This window comes from Rhagoletis zephyria, unplaced genomic scaffold, assembly GCF_001687245.7.
Source record: "Rhagoletis zephyria isolate East Lansing unplaced genomic scaffold, Rhagoletis_zephyria_1.1 Rzeph_scaffold_00846, whole genome shotgun sequence".
Lineage (NCBI taxonomy): Eukaryota > Metazoa > Arthropoda > Insecta > Diptera > Tephritidae > Rhagoletis > Rhagoletis zephyria.
The window spans coordinates 8,824-23,182 of NW_016157930.1; the positions used below are offsets into that span (position 1 = coordinate 8,824).

The 14,359-nt window shown below is 42.6% G+C and overlaps 2 protein-coding genes across 3 annotated transcripts; one reads left to right on the forward strand and one right to left on the reverse strand.

The window, feature by feature from the left end:
• Positions 1–2,087: 2,087 nt before the first annotated feature.
• Positions 2,088–3,663, forward strand: LOC108361779 (putative nuclease HARBI1). Of its 2 annotated transcripts, XM_017614530.1 has the most exons (3): positions 2,088–2,465; positions 2,525–2,821; positions 3,226–3,663. In XM_017614530.1, the coding sequence occupies exons 2-3, from the start codon at positions 2,537–2,539 to the stop codon at positions 3,565–3,567; spliced, it is 627 nt and encodes a 208-aa protein (XP_017470019.1). In that variant the 5' UTR covers positions 2,088–2,465; positions 2,525–2,536; the 3' UTR covers positions 3,568–3,663. The 2 variants fall into 2 exon arrangements, with proteins under 2 accessions (XP_017470019.1, XP_017470020.1); XM_017614531.1 differs by having other exon boundaries at positions 2,088–2,821.
• Positions 3,664–6,784: 3,121 nt separating this feature from the next.
• Positions 6,785–8,214, reverse strand: LOC108361780 (uncharacterized). The gene is made up of 2 exons (XM_017614532.1): positions 7,741–8,214; positions 6,785–7,498 (listed from the first exon to the last, which is right to left on the reverse strand). The coding sequence occupies exons 1-2, from the start codon at positions 7,978–7,980 to the stop codon at positions 6,848–6,850; spliced, it is 891 nt and encodes a 296-aa protein (XP_017470021.1). The 5' UTR covers positions 7,981–8,214; the 3' UTR covers positions 6,785–6,847.
• Between the last annotated feature and the right edge of the window lie 6,145 nt (positions 8,215–14,359).

A 14,359-nucleotide genomic window follows, 5' to 3' on the forward strand; every position in this document is an offset into this window, starting at 1 on the left:
CGTGAATATCCTCAAAGTTGGGCTCCAAATCTATGTCCTTAAGATTTTCCATTAATTTCTTCTTTGAGCAAAATTTGGTGGCTAAGACTGAGACTGACAAGGTTTCGATCAAAATCGGGAAGTGGTGGCTTCCTCCTACTCTAATGGGGTCTACTTTCCAGTTAAACGACAGACTGCTGTTTGTAAAAGACAAATCTAGCATTGACCCACCAGCTGACCCTATTTCATTTTGAAAAGTGTATGTTCCATCATTTAATATGACAAAATTAAATTCCGAAATAATTTTTTGCAGATTATTACCGCGACAGGACTGTACTGTATCTCCCCAGATTCTCGCTCTCGCATTAAAGTCGCCAAGTATTAAAACATTCTCCATGTTTTCCAGGTACGAAAACAGCTTCACGATTTCCTCACGGAAAGAAACCGTCTCGGTGCTGTGCGGAAAATAAACAGAGCAGATAGTTACATTTGGCTTGCAATTTTTGGTTCGCACAATTAGAATGTCATAATCCGACATAAAATTGAGCTTTTGAAATTTTATTTCTTTTTTAAGTACTCCACCGTAACCATCAGACCTATTATTTTCAATTATGTTGTACCCTATTAAGTTTCTGTGCGCTGTTTCATGTGACGTGAAAATTTCACTGAAACAACCTATGTCTACATTGTTATGGTTCATATAAAACTCTATTGCATTTAAACTAGATTTTAGCGATTGAATATTGTATTGTAATAACCTCATCTTAATTTAAGGAGAGATTTCGGCATTACATCTTATTGTTTCGGCATCCTCATAGATAGAAACGAGTTCAAAATTTTGTTTTATTTTTTGCATTTGGGAGAAAGCATCCCCTAGCTGCCCGCTGGCATTTATATTTTGCAAAATTTGAAGAAGTTCCGCGATTAGCTTCTCCAATCGGGAGACTTTACCCTTGAGGTACTCTGGCCTCTCAATGACCGGCTGAATTTGCTTCCTTTCCCTAACTTCCCTGACTACCATTTTTTGTTCCCTGCCATTTGCTTTTTCACCCATTCCTTTTTTTGTTACCGTATTATACCTGGTTCTAGTTAACTTCTTGTTAACACTCGCGTCCCTATTGCGAACATTGCTGGTATCTTTTGAAAGTGGAGGGAATACATCCTCATCCACCAGAAGTGCTTGAAACTGGTTTTCTCTGTCAGAGAAGTAAATTTGTATGGTCTCCCTCCTAGAGAGCTTTTTAACAGCCTTTACATAATTTATTTCACGTTCTTTCTCCCAAGCCTTGCGCTTCTACTTTTACCCTAAAGAGTGATCAGAGTTTCCGCAAAGGATACATTTTCTTACACAAGAGGCACCCTCACACTCATTACCTCCGCATCTAATGCATCTTTTCTTTGACTTGCACCCGTATTGCGTATGACCCAGGCGGCCACAGTTAAGGCACTGTCGCAGGGATGGGATGAAAAAGTCAACATCTAGTTTAACGTAGTCAATTACAATAGATTTGGGAATTTCTTTACCAATAAAGCCTATTTTTATCGTGGTTGTGGGCGTAAAAGAGTTGTCACTACTTTTTCGGTTGAAGCGTCTGACCGAATTTATTTAAACTGATGATATAGCTATGGCTTTGATATCAAAATCAGTGTACGAGAGTGGGATTCCTCTCACTACACCATAAGTCTCTATGGCAGAATTTGGGATAAAAGCTCTCAAGTTCATCTCCTTGATTTTTCTATTTAAAATAAAGTTGTTTGCGGACGCACAGTTAGTAAAAATTATTTTGTAGAGTGTCTTGCCAATGGCGTGGATTGATTCTTAAATGCTTTATTTGGTTGAAAAGAGTCAACCCATTGGTTCTTTTCTCATTGCCCATGTCTTTGCATAACGAGGAATCTATAAGCACAAAGTAATTACCCGTGAACTTGTTTGGGAATAATGTTATGTCTATCACTGTAGCATTTGCTTGTTCATTTTGTTTCATTTTCTGTATATCATTGAAAGACCCGTTAACCGACGCCGCCTCATCAACAGTAAAAGTCCCGTTACTCGCAGCGCTCTTTACATTTTCCACGTTTTGGTTGCTGGACAAAATACCCTCACTGGATGCACTTTCATTCCTAATCTTTTCAGAACTATGCACTTCCAACATTTGGACAATATCTGACTCTCTGTCTCTTTTTAGTCTTTTCCCAGTTGCAAGGTTGGAACTCGCAAAGGCCTTAAAATCCTCCACCGATGGTGCCTTCAACAATGTAGTCGAAACCGCCATATCGGCTTTGGATGCTCTTGTTGGCGTAAACGGCAACTTAAATAACTATTTTCACCACTGACATCACAAAAGAAAACCAATGTCTCACAAAAATTAAAAAGCAGAGTCACTCACCTGGGTTTATCCAAAAATCTGGTGAATTACAGATGATCAACTTGATTGAAATTATGATATTACGTTTAGGAAGCTTCCCACACTTAAAAGTATCAAACGGTAGGTGATGGATTTCACTAAATAATTTAAACCACGAATTAACTTGTACACTAGTACAGCTGCGCCAACAGATGCGACCATACTCGCAGATAGAGAAAGAATACAAGAGGCACATTCTGCGAAATTTTATCAGAGGTCTTCACCATTTTGGAAAGAGTATTATGTCGAAAATGGATAAGATTAACACTTCTAGTTCTGAAAATGTGCGTAACTCCAAATCTCATTTTTGCGACAACTTTGGAATTCCTGGAGTGATTGGTTGTATCGACGGCACTCACGTTAAATTTATGAAGCCTTGCCAGAACGAACATCTTTATTTTAATAGGAAAGGATGCTTCAGCATAAACGCGATGATCGTAAGTTAAAACATAAAATGACAGCAAAAATTACAAAGATAATACAAACAGTCATGTGAAAAATAATACGGACACGACATTTTCACCGGTTTTGGCTATTTTTCTTTTGTTTATCTTTTTATTAGGAGTACTTAAAAAACCTATACTTGAAACTTGCACTTTCTTACGCCAGAATTTAATGGGCTATAAAACTGCGTACTAAGGGTTTTCTAAAAATTCTTAATAAAAAGTTTATTTTTGCTGTAAAATTTTGTGGAATTTTTCTACATAGTTTGATATTTGGATTTATATGGTTTTTGTTAGATAATGAGCCGTTTTTTTATAAAAAAAAATCCAAAGCTGGTCCCTTGAAATAGTTACTATACATGCATTCACAAGTACATATCTAAAACATTTTATTGCAGATATGCGATTACAAAATGGCAATAAGAGCGGTTGATGCCTGTCATCCCGGGTCCTGTCACGATTCCTTCGTTTTCAATTTAAGTAGTGCAAAGCAGTTACTGTTATCAAAGTATGAAAGTGGAGATCGGAATTCTTGCTTACTTGGGGATTCAGGATATGGTTTGGATACTTTTTTATTAGTTCCTTACAGAGATCCAAGGGCTGGAACTCCACAGCATAAATTTAATATGCAACACTCTAAAGCCCGCAACATCGTTGAAAGAGTCTTGCAGTGCTCAAAAGCCGTTTCAAATGATTGCAAACTGTTTTGCCATATGCGCCCCAGAAAGTTGTTAAAATAATTAATATTTGCAGTGCCTTGCATAATATATGTATGTCGGTTTTATAATTTGAATGGTTTTGCTGATAACTTTTCTTATGAATTTCGCTGGTGATAATCATCCCTATTCTGCATTTCGATTACGTTCCCGCATTCCGCTCCGCTGGAATCGAACTTAGGTATTCTGCGTTACGATCGAAACGAAAGAAGAAATCGAAACAAAACAAAGAAATATTTGCCACCAAACTATAGCAGCATATGAAGTTAAAGTTTGTAAATATTTTAAAATAACTAAATATACCTAGCATCACTGTAATTTAAAAATAAAATTTAAGTGGATACATAATTATAAGAATGAAATCCATAGCCGCGGCGTTATTGCTTGAAGAGAAGAACGAGTCCCAGATTGCTGATGCGGAAGTTGAAAGGCGGAGATTTAGGGACATGTTTGATCATTTTCAGATGAGTGAAGAGTCATAAGGAATTCATCTTGAACTGTATTACTCATCGCTTAAAGTCAGTGAAATTATAAACGTTGTTGGAGCACTCCACAAGATTTGTATTTACTACAGAGTGGAAGATTTGAACGCAAATGAATCCCATTTTGAAAGCCGTCAGAAGGAGGGGAAGAACAAAGCTTATCTTTCCATAGCAAATCGAATTCGAGACAACATACGCACCTCTTTTTAAAAAGTTAGTAAAAACGAGTGCAATAATAAAAGCATCTTTTTTATGTAACTTCACATTTTATGTATGTATGTATCTATGTGCATACATCTATTAATTTTATATAAAAAAAATAAATTGTATTCAGTTGCCATTATTTGAGCAAATTTTTCGTATTCATTTATGATGACTTTTACAATCATGCACAGTATATTTTACTTAAATNGACTTCACATTTTATTTATGTATGTATCTATGTGCATACATCTATTAATTTTATATAAAAAAAATAAATTGTATTCAGTTGCCATTATTTGAGCAAATTTTTCGTATTCATTTATGATGACTTTTACAATCATGCACAGTATATTTTACTTAAATTTTTTATAAAATTTTATTATTTAAACCCACGAAAATAACAATTGAAACGTTCTCCGTCAACAAATTTGCAACTTAGAAAAACGGAACTACGATCGAAATGTGGAATAGGTATAGTCGTAAATTTCGAAGATTGATCGAAAGGAAACGGAACGCAGAATACCAAAGTTGCCAAACGGAGAAAATTTCGATTCGAGTCGAAATGCAGAATAGGGCTGAATAGCGATCTCTCTGAAGATAACAGTCGCCTACAAATTGGTAGAAGGATGAGAGATGAAATAGCAAACAGCATTATATAATTTTGTAATGAATTTTATTTGTAAAATATTTGTTAACATTAACAAAACAAAACTTATAATTTAATTAAATTGGGAACTAATAAAAATAAAAAATACGCATTTGATGCTTATAAGAACTTCACTGAGATCGTTTTCTTATACTTTTGCAAGTGTAAAGTGCAAGTATAAAGCAAGTGTATTGAATATTCCTGACCGTAATTTACTTTAGGTAAAACGATTCAACAATGTCAAAGGGGAAAAACTGCACCCCGGCTGTTCGAAAAGCAATCATAGAGTTGCAAAGGACCGGATTATCCTATAGTGCTATTGCACTACAGTTAAACGTTTCCAAAACGATGGTTTTTAATGCTTTAAAATATTTTTCTCAGTATGAAACAGCAGAAAACGTTCCTAGAAAAAAGAAAGCTAGAAAAACTTCTAGTAAGGTTGATAGGATGATCGTTAGACTGTCAAAACAAGACCCCAGGAAGAGTGCTGCTGACATCCATCAAGAAATTTCTGTTCATCTGGGAAAGCCAATTACAAAAAGAACAGTTGTACTTCGATTGGCAGAAGATGGGCTTCACGGTCGACTGGCACGGAAGAAACCATTGATAACAGCATCGCAACGACAACGCCGAATTGAGTTTGCTCGAGAGCACATATCGTGGACTCAAAATCAGTGGCGGTATATTTTATTTAGCGATGAAACAAAGATAAATAGAATTGGCCCAGATGGTAGGAAGTACGTACGGCGACCAAAACCTGCAGCATTCGACCCCAAGTTGGTCTCACCAATAATAAAGGGGGCTCAATAATGTTGCTGGACTGCTTTTCGTGGAACGGTGTCGGGCCAGTTCATCGTATTGAAGGCAATATGGATGCAGTAAAGTACGTTGAAATACTCCAAAATGTAATGCTGCCTTATGCGGAAGAGAATTTGCCGGTGATTTGGAAATTTCAACAGGACAATGATCCGAAGCATACTTCTTGTGTTGCAAAAAAGTTTTTCGATGACAATTCTGTCACTGTTCTGGATTGGACATCATCAAGTGCCGACTTAAATCCAATCGAACATCTTTGGAACGACGTGGAAAATGCCCTCAGTACGCAGAACGTCACAAATTTGGATCAATAGCTTGAAAAAGCAAAGGAAGCATGGGAATCCATTCCTGTTGAACGTTGTAGAAGTTTAATAATGCCAATGCAAAGGCGCTGTGCAGCAGTATTAAAGCAAAAGGGATTTGCAACAAAATATAAATACTTTTTTTCTTTACACTTGCAATTTTTATGTTTTTAAACAATATATTGCTTCCTTCTTAAGTATTTCTCTCAAAGGAGTTTCCCATTGCGTTGTGTTTGATATGTGAAGAAAAAGACTAAGTTTTTCGTATGGAAAAAAATCTGATATATGTTAAAAAAATTTTAAATTAATGAAGTAAAACTTAAGATTTAAGACATTTAAGTGATTTTATTAAAAATCGTCCCAAATAGGAAAATTTGGGATCGTTCTTAAGTATTTTTCAACGGCTGTATACACATGTAACCATAAGTGGGCGTAACTACGCCCATTTTCCAAAAATTTATAATATTTTTATTTTTCGTCAAAAAACTATTGTAAATATCAATTTTGACTGAATAATCTTCAGTAGTTACTAAAATATCGCAGTTTCAGAAACCGTTACCGTTATATAGGAAGTAGGCGTGGTTATTGTCCGATTTCGCCCATTTTCAATACCATCCGTCCTACGCCGAAAGGAAGTGCACGTACAAAGTTTCGTTAAGATATCTCAATTTTTACTCGAGTTATCGTGTGCACAGACGGACGGACAGGCGGACACACAGTCACCGCTTAATCGATTTCTCTTTTCATTCTGATCATTTATGTATACATTTGTCTAATATCTATCTCGATTCGTTTTGCCTGTTACAAACAACCGTTATGTGAACAAAGTTATAATACCTTTGTGCACAAGTGCGCTATTTTGTTGAACACTGTACATAGTTTAACATAAATTTATACTTTTCGTTTCTATGTATTTTCTTCTGCTGAATTTCCACCAATTTTTGTTGGATACGATTTTTCTCAAACAAATGTTCCTGCCTTACCAAGTAATGTTTACGTGGGTCTTTGTTCTGCTCCGCAATTAGAGCGTTTTGCTTCGATACCAAATCTGAGGTTTTTTCGATAGCCTTGTATACTCTACGCAAGCCACTATTGAATTCAGATATCATAAGAACATGCTTTGTCGAGTTTTCTAGGATCTCCTTTGTTGTTTGTGCTTTGATTTCCATTGCACCTACTTCACTGGCCATGTTTTTCTTGATGCACTCGTTCATGGTATTTTCTCGAACTCGCTTTCGCGGAAGAGGGGATTCGATATTCGTATTGGTAGTATCTAATTCCGCAACTTCCACATCAACGATGTCATCTACCACAGCTTCACCTGCGCCATACGATTGGCTGCTTGCGATTCCTTCGATCGCGGTATAGAGGCCACAGAGTTGTTCTATGGTTTCCTCAGTATCTGAGAGAATGAATTTTTTAAAAGGGCCACCTCCGGTTGCCCGATCTTCATTTTTGTTATGCGCTAGTTTTTTCCTTATATTTCCTTTCCAGTCGGACCACAACTTGAAAAGAACAAACATATGTGTATATATACAAAAGTACGTAATAGGTAAATGTCCAGAATAAACAACCCGCTTATTCCAACTGAAAGATTATTGCTCTCCATGACTAAATTGGTATTTTTTTTTTAATAATTTCCAGGCATAGCAAAGCCTGCTTAAATTTTCAGGAGCCAATAGCGAGCGTAGATTTCAGTGAATATGCGGTGTCTTTTGTACATTGTTAAATCATGGATCTCCCTCACTTTTTTCCAACCATTCACGTCTTTTTGTGGCGGCCCATCCTTGTTGAGTTGTTTGGATAACTCTGACCACAAGGATTCCACTCCTACTCGGTCCCCTTCAATAAAATTCTTGGCCAAGTCTCTATGTTGCTCCATAAACGTCAAGAATGTATTTTCCTGCTTTTCTTTTCTATTTACCCCTGTTAAATAAAGTAAAATCGATACATTTATTTTAAGTAAAAATGCGATCAATACTAACATTTCAATTTTATTACGCTGCAGATAAAAATACAAATTGAGTTTTTCTGTATTCTGAAGCTTCACCCGCCAAAAGTAATATCAAATAAAAACGCCATAACGTTTCGATTTCATGTTCGAAAATTAAAATCGAAATCGTGAAACTCAGAACATGCCATAGGGAATTGACCATTAAATTCATGCGAAAACGTTTTGCAGAACATGGCCGAAAGAAGTACAAAACCAAAAGAGGAGTACATTTCCAAATTTTTTTTCTTTTGGAGTACAAGGGAGTACAGTGCAGGCGTACGTTTACTCCCAAAAGCAGTACGTCTGGCAAACCTACACAGTGTTGCCAGGTTTTCGGCATAAGAAAAAACGTCATTTCCTACCCAAAAAGTCTTTTCCATGTATGAACACAGAATTGTTCTTATTAAACTTTTGTTGTATACAAAGGTACATATGTACGTAAGGTATATCAAAATGTTATTTCGGCAGAGCACATTTAAAATTCATTAGTGGCATTCACCAAAGTGAGCAAGTGGCCTGGTACTCTGGAAAAACAGCAGATGAGCTCAAGCAATGACTGTTGACAAGTTGGTGAATACCACTATTGTAAACTGGTTTGAGATCGTTAATATAAAAATCATTTTAAACATACACTTGTGATCAACTGTTTTTCTTTTGCTTATTTAATGTTCATTACTTTTCATAAAAGCCTAGCTCATTATATAACTAACACAATATAAATCCACATTTCAAACTCTGTGCAAAAATTATAAAAAATATGCAAAGTTTCAGCTAGATTTTCAAGTTTTTATTCAGATTTTGTATAATTTTTTTGAGTATGCAGTTTGATAGCCCATTAAATTCCAGGGCAATAATGCGCAAGTTTTAAGTTGCTAAAGAATCGCGTTGATTTTTAATATTTTTTTTCTTATAGAAATTTGGTTAGGTGGTCGGTTGTCGAAAATTCTAAATTACGTTCTGCTAAAAAGGAACATAGTGCTTTTGCGAGCGTGCGTGTTGCAATAGATCGGCTATTCTTGATTTGGCTTTTAATATGCAATTGCAAACATTGTATTGGCCTTACCGCGACAAGGGGCGCTGGCGCGGCGGACTTTTGAGATCCCCTACGAAAATTTAGACCACTGAGCTCGCCTTGTCGAGCAGGTGGTCGTACGAACTAGATGATGACAAAAACAACAAAAAACAACAACAGAAAAACCAAAATTTGACAACAACAGCCACAACAACAGCAAGTACAGCAACAATAACACCTGCGGCTTCAAATGCGGTAGGTGCAACAGCAACACGCACAACAGAGGCCAAGAAACAGCAGCGCGTGGGAAGGCCCAAGAAGTGCTGGGCGGAAAGGCAGTTTCCTAGACCAGCTAACCGACGAGGAGGCAGCGCTGTTCATCGAACATGCAAGGGACGATGACCAACCAGGAACCAGTGCAGATGCGCTAAGTCGCATGGGCCAGAGCAAAACAGGTAGTTCTAATAACAGAAATTTGACAGGAAATCACAATTTACCTGCCGAACTAGATCGGCCGCAACACCGGTCCGGCAGTTCTCTTTGCAGGTACAGAGAGACAGCAAAGTCAGACAGCAGCCACCGCACCGATGGTAGTCACCGCTCCAAGAACCGGCATCGCTCGGGTAGTCGGCGTCGCTCTACGAGTCGACACCGCTCAAAGAGCCGGCAGCGCTCCAAGAGCCGGCGCCGCTCCGAAAGCGGTCACCGGGCGGAGAAGGAGAGACTCCATAGGTCGCACAGGAGTAGCGCCTCAGCGGCGTCCGACGACTCCGGGTGGCAGAAGCAAAGGAGTAGGAAGCACCGCAGGGCCAAGCCTCCTCCGATGCCGCGGCCAGGTCAACCGGGGTCCCTAGACTATCGGCTTCGCGAGGGCTTAAGCGGTTCCGGGGTTAAATGGTACCTCCGGTACCTCGGGCAAGGCAAGCCCTCAGTTGAAGCCAGAGCCATGGCAGAGGTCAGAATGGAGATTGGGAATGAGGGACGTGAGAGACAGAAAAGGCGACAAACCCGCACCCGCCGATAGGTGGAAGAGTGGGCCCAACAAACAGGCTCACTTACCCGCACCTGCTGAAAAGCAGAAGAGCGGGCCACAGCGACAACAGCAGCACAGACCCGCGCCCGCTGAAAAGCAGAGAAGCGAGGAACCAACAGGCTCCAACAAAAGAGGTAGCAACCAGGTCACTCCGCCAGAGACACCGGGCACCAAACGGCAGCGGGAGCAGCCACCCCCTCAGCCTGGTCGGGCCGATCGAGCAAGGACAGGCGCAGGGGGGTTCCACTCAGCAACCCAGCTATTCGGAAGCCCTCAACGGCATTCGGGTAGCGGTGCTGCCTTGTGAGTACCCTGCTGCTGCCCTGAACTCGGAAGACCTAACCAGACTCCAGGATGCCATCATGGAAGAGGTTTTCAAAGGATGGTCGCACCCGCTGGTGTTCTGTGGTGTGTACTTCAGATCCGGCATGCTCCTGGTGGACTGCAGGGACGAGAGAACAGCAACCTGGCTGGTGAAGAAAGCACCGGCACTTGAGGGCTGGAAGGGACCCGAGATGTGCACGAAGAGGGGGGATGACATCCCTCCAGTGCATAACATCACGGTGTTCCTGCCAAGAAGCGCCGACAAATCGGCGGAGTTTGCGTTGGGGCTACTAAAAGCGCAGAATGAGGGCATCCACATCTCTGCGTGGAAGGTAGTGTCCAGCTCTGTAGAGGAGAACGGGGTCAGACTATTTCTGGGCATAGATGAGGAATCGTACGTCAGCATCAAGAGGGCTGGCTTCAACCTAAACTATAGGTTCAGTTTCGTCACGGTGAGGCCGTGGCGCCAAAAGGCAACAGATAGCAAGGAGTCGGAGTCGCAGGAGACGCAAATCGAGGCGGCTGCCGACTCCTCCGCTGCCCAGGCGACCTAGTCCACCTCGACCTTACCGGCGGAACAGCCACCCCTCAGTCAGCTACCCCTCACCCAGACACCAACTCCAGCAAGCACGTCCGAGCCAGCCACCACCACCAAGCCAGCGGAAGACGTGCCATCCACGCAGGAGTTGCTATCAGGCATCGACTTCAGGCGACTTCAGCTCGATAGGAGAAGCGAGAGCGAACTACAGCTCTCCGATCTCGACGAGCCGCAACTATGACCACGCGTCACTTAGCAGTAGCCCAGGTCAACCTGCATCATGCGGTGGCTGCTTCGGCGGTCATCTCCAGCAGGTTCGCCACGGATGACCTGGGCATTCTACTGATCCAAGAGCCGTGGACCTACAGAGGCCAGGTTAGGGGCCTCAACCACAACAACAACAAGGTAATTTGGGACCTCTCCTGCGAGAGGCCCAGAGCATGTGTGGTGCTTAAGAAGAACATTGATTACTTTTGCATTACAGAGTTTCTAACACAGGACTTGGTCGCAGTGCAGACGACGCTCTCGTTAAGTGGCAGAAGCCTAGAGGTGGTGTTTGCCGCGGCCTATTTTCCGGGGGACAGCAACTACGCCCCTCTGCAAGAGGTATAGCAGCTAGTGGAATTCTGCAGAAAGAGACGGCTCCACCTCATCATAGGGTGCGATGCGAATGCCCACAACGTTGAGTGGGGCAGCACGGATACGAACCGCAGAGGTGAGTGTCTCCTAGAGTACATCTTAAGTGAGGAACTAAGCATCCACAATGTTGGCCAAACACCGACATTTGTAACGAGGGCTAGAGAGGAGGTACTAGACATCACGCTTAGCAACAGACTGGCTAGCCCTCTGGTCACCCAGTGGGGGGTCTCATCGGAGCCCTCACTGTCAGACCATAGGATTATCCAGTTTGTACTGGGAGTAGAAGTCAAAACTAGGCAGGCAAACAGGAACCCCAGGAAAACTGACTGGACAAAGTACAACGAGACTTTAGAGTCAAACCTGACTGGAATTAAGTCTAGGAGTAGGTACACTAACTGCATGAGCCTAGAGAGCACCGTCAATGAGTTAAATGGCGCTATTGTAGATGCCTTTAACTCAAGCTGCCCGGAGACAAAACCAGGAGGGAAGGCATCAGTCCAGTGTTGCTGAAGCAAGGCAAGGAGCTCCTACTTCCACACCTCGTGAACATCATGAGGGCTAGCCTAGCGCTCGCTCACATCCCTGAGGTTTGGCAAAGGGCTCGGGTTATTTTTATCCCGAAGATAGGAAAGAGAGATTATTCTCTAGCTAAGTCCTCAGGCCGATAAGCCTTACCTCCTTTGTGCTTAAGGCGATGGAGAAGGTTATCGACCATGAAATCAGGAACAACACCCTTAAACAGGTGCCTTTACACCCCGACCAACATGCCTACAGAGTGGGCAGGTCTACGGACACCGCACTGTACACCTTGTCTACGGTAGTACAAGATTCCTTTGAGTGTGGTGAAACAGTACTCTGTGCCTTCATCGACAGTGAGGGGGCGTTTGACCACACCTCTCATATTAGTGTCGACCGGGCACTTGAAAAACGCAATGTGCAGGCAACGATCCGCAGGTGGATAGCCAGGCTACTAAATTCACGAATCGCTGAAACCGACATCGGGGACAGCGTGGTAAAGCTAAAAACTACAAAAGGTTGCCCTCAGGGAGGAGTCTTATCCCCTCTCCTGTGGAGCTTAGTTGTGGACGAACTTCTACGGATTTTCACGGACAATGGCATCCGCTGTCAAGGCTATGCGGATGACATCGTGATTATCGCCAGAGGAAAGTTCGTGAGCACTCTCTGTGATATAGTGCAAAGGGGACTAAACCTGGCAAGAGGCTGGTGCGTGGACATGGGCCTCAGCATCAACCCCTCTAAAACGGTTATTGTCCCTTTCACTAGAAGAAGAACGCTTCCAGGCATGAGGAACATTTCTTTGAATGGGGTCGCCATCAACGTCGCCACCGAAGTTAAATATCTAGGACTAACCCTGGATTCTAAACTTCTGTGGATGGCACATGTTGACGCGGTCACTTCCAAAGCTACGAGGGCACTAATGGTATGCAAACGCCTGGCAGGAAAGACCTGGGGCTGCAGTCCCAGGATTCTGAGATGGATGTATACCATGATAGTTAGACCAATAGTCACCTATGGAGCAGTGGCTTGGGCCTCGAGAACCACCCTCACCACGGTGAGGCAANCTAAACTTCTGTGGAAGGCACATGTTGACGCGGTCACTTCCAAAGCTACGAGGGCACTAATGGTATGCAAACGCCTGGCAGGAAAGACCTGGGGCTGCAGTCCCAGGATTTTGAGATGGATATATACCATGATAGTTAGACCAATAGTCACCTATGGAGCAGTGGCTTGGGCCTCGAGAACCACCCTCACCACGGTGAGGCAATCCCTCACCAAGNAGAGACAAGCTAGGCTCCCAAGTTCCGCTAGCTTTACTCCCCAGAGACGACAGGCCTAAGGTGGTTAACTTTGACAGGAATTTCAAAATAGAGCTTTGCACCAAGGCGACCTGGAGCTCCTCTCTCATGGAGAGGCTGATCCAATCGAGCTCGTTGCAATGGTACACAGACGGCTCGAAGACTCCGGAAGGCATTGGGGCTGGCGTCTACGGGCCGAGGCTACAGCTCTCGGTACCTATGGGGGCATACCCGAGTGTCTTCCAGGTGGAGGTCTATGCCATCAGTCTGTGTGCAGAAATTAACCTACGTAGGAATTACCGTAACGAGAGAATTTTAATATTGAGCGACAGCCAGGCGGCACTCAAGGCCCTCTCAGCATTTGAGGTCAAGTCATCCTTGGTTCTTGAGTGCATAGATAGGCTCAACAGCCTGGCAGTGCACAACAAAATCCAATTAACTTGGGTACCAGGACACATAGGAGTTGCGGGCAACGAAGAAGCGGACCGACTAGCTAGATTGGCGGCCGCCTCGTCGCCTATAGGGCCTGAGCCCTTCCTAGCGATTGGACCTAGTACAATCAAGGAGGAGCTCAGGAAAGAAAGGAACAGACAAAGGAATCAACACTGGCGTAACACTACAGGTTTACGTCAAGCAAAACACCTACTGGGAGGCTACGACCTTACGAGGTACAGGGCAATTGTCAATCTATCCAAAGGAAAACTAAGGATTATAACAGGTTTTCTGACGGGTCACTGCAGACTGAGAGGCCACCTACACAAGCTAGGGATTTGGTCAAACGACCTATGTCGTTTCTGCGACGTGACTGAGGAGACTCCCGTGCGAATGCGTGGCGGTCGCGAGAAGACGGGAGAGGTACCTGGGCCACTACTGGCCAAGTAACGAAGCAATACAATCGCTAATCCCTGGGGATCTCCTCAAATTTTTGGGCTCTCTAGGATTAGATGAGGTACTGTAAATGGTTGAGGGCACAATAGACCTGCTGGTCGCAGTGCATGCCACAGTATATA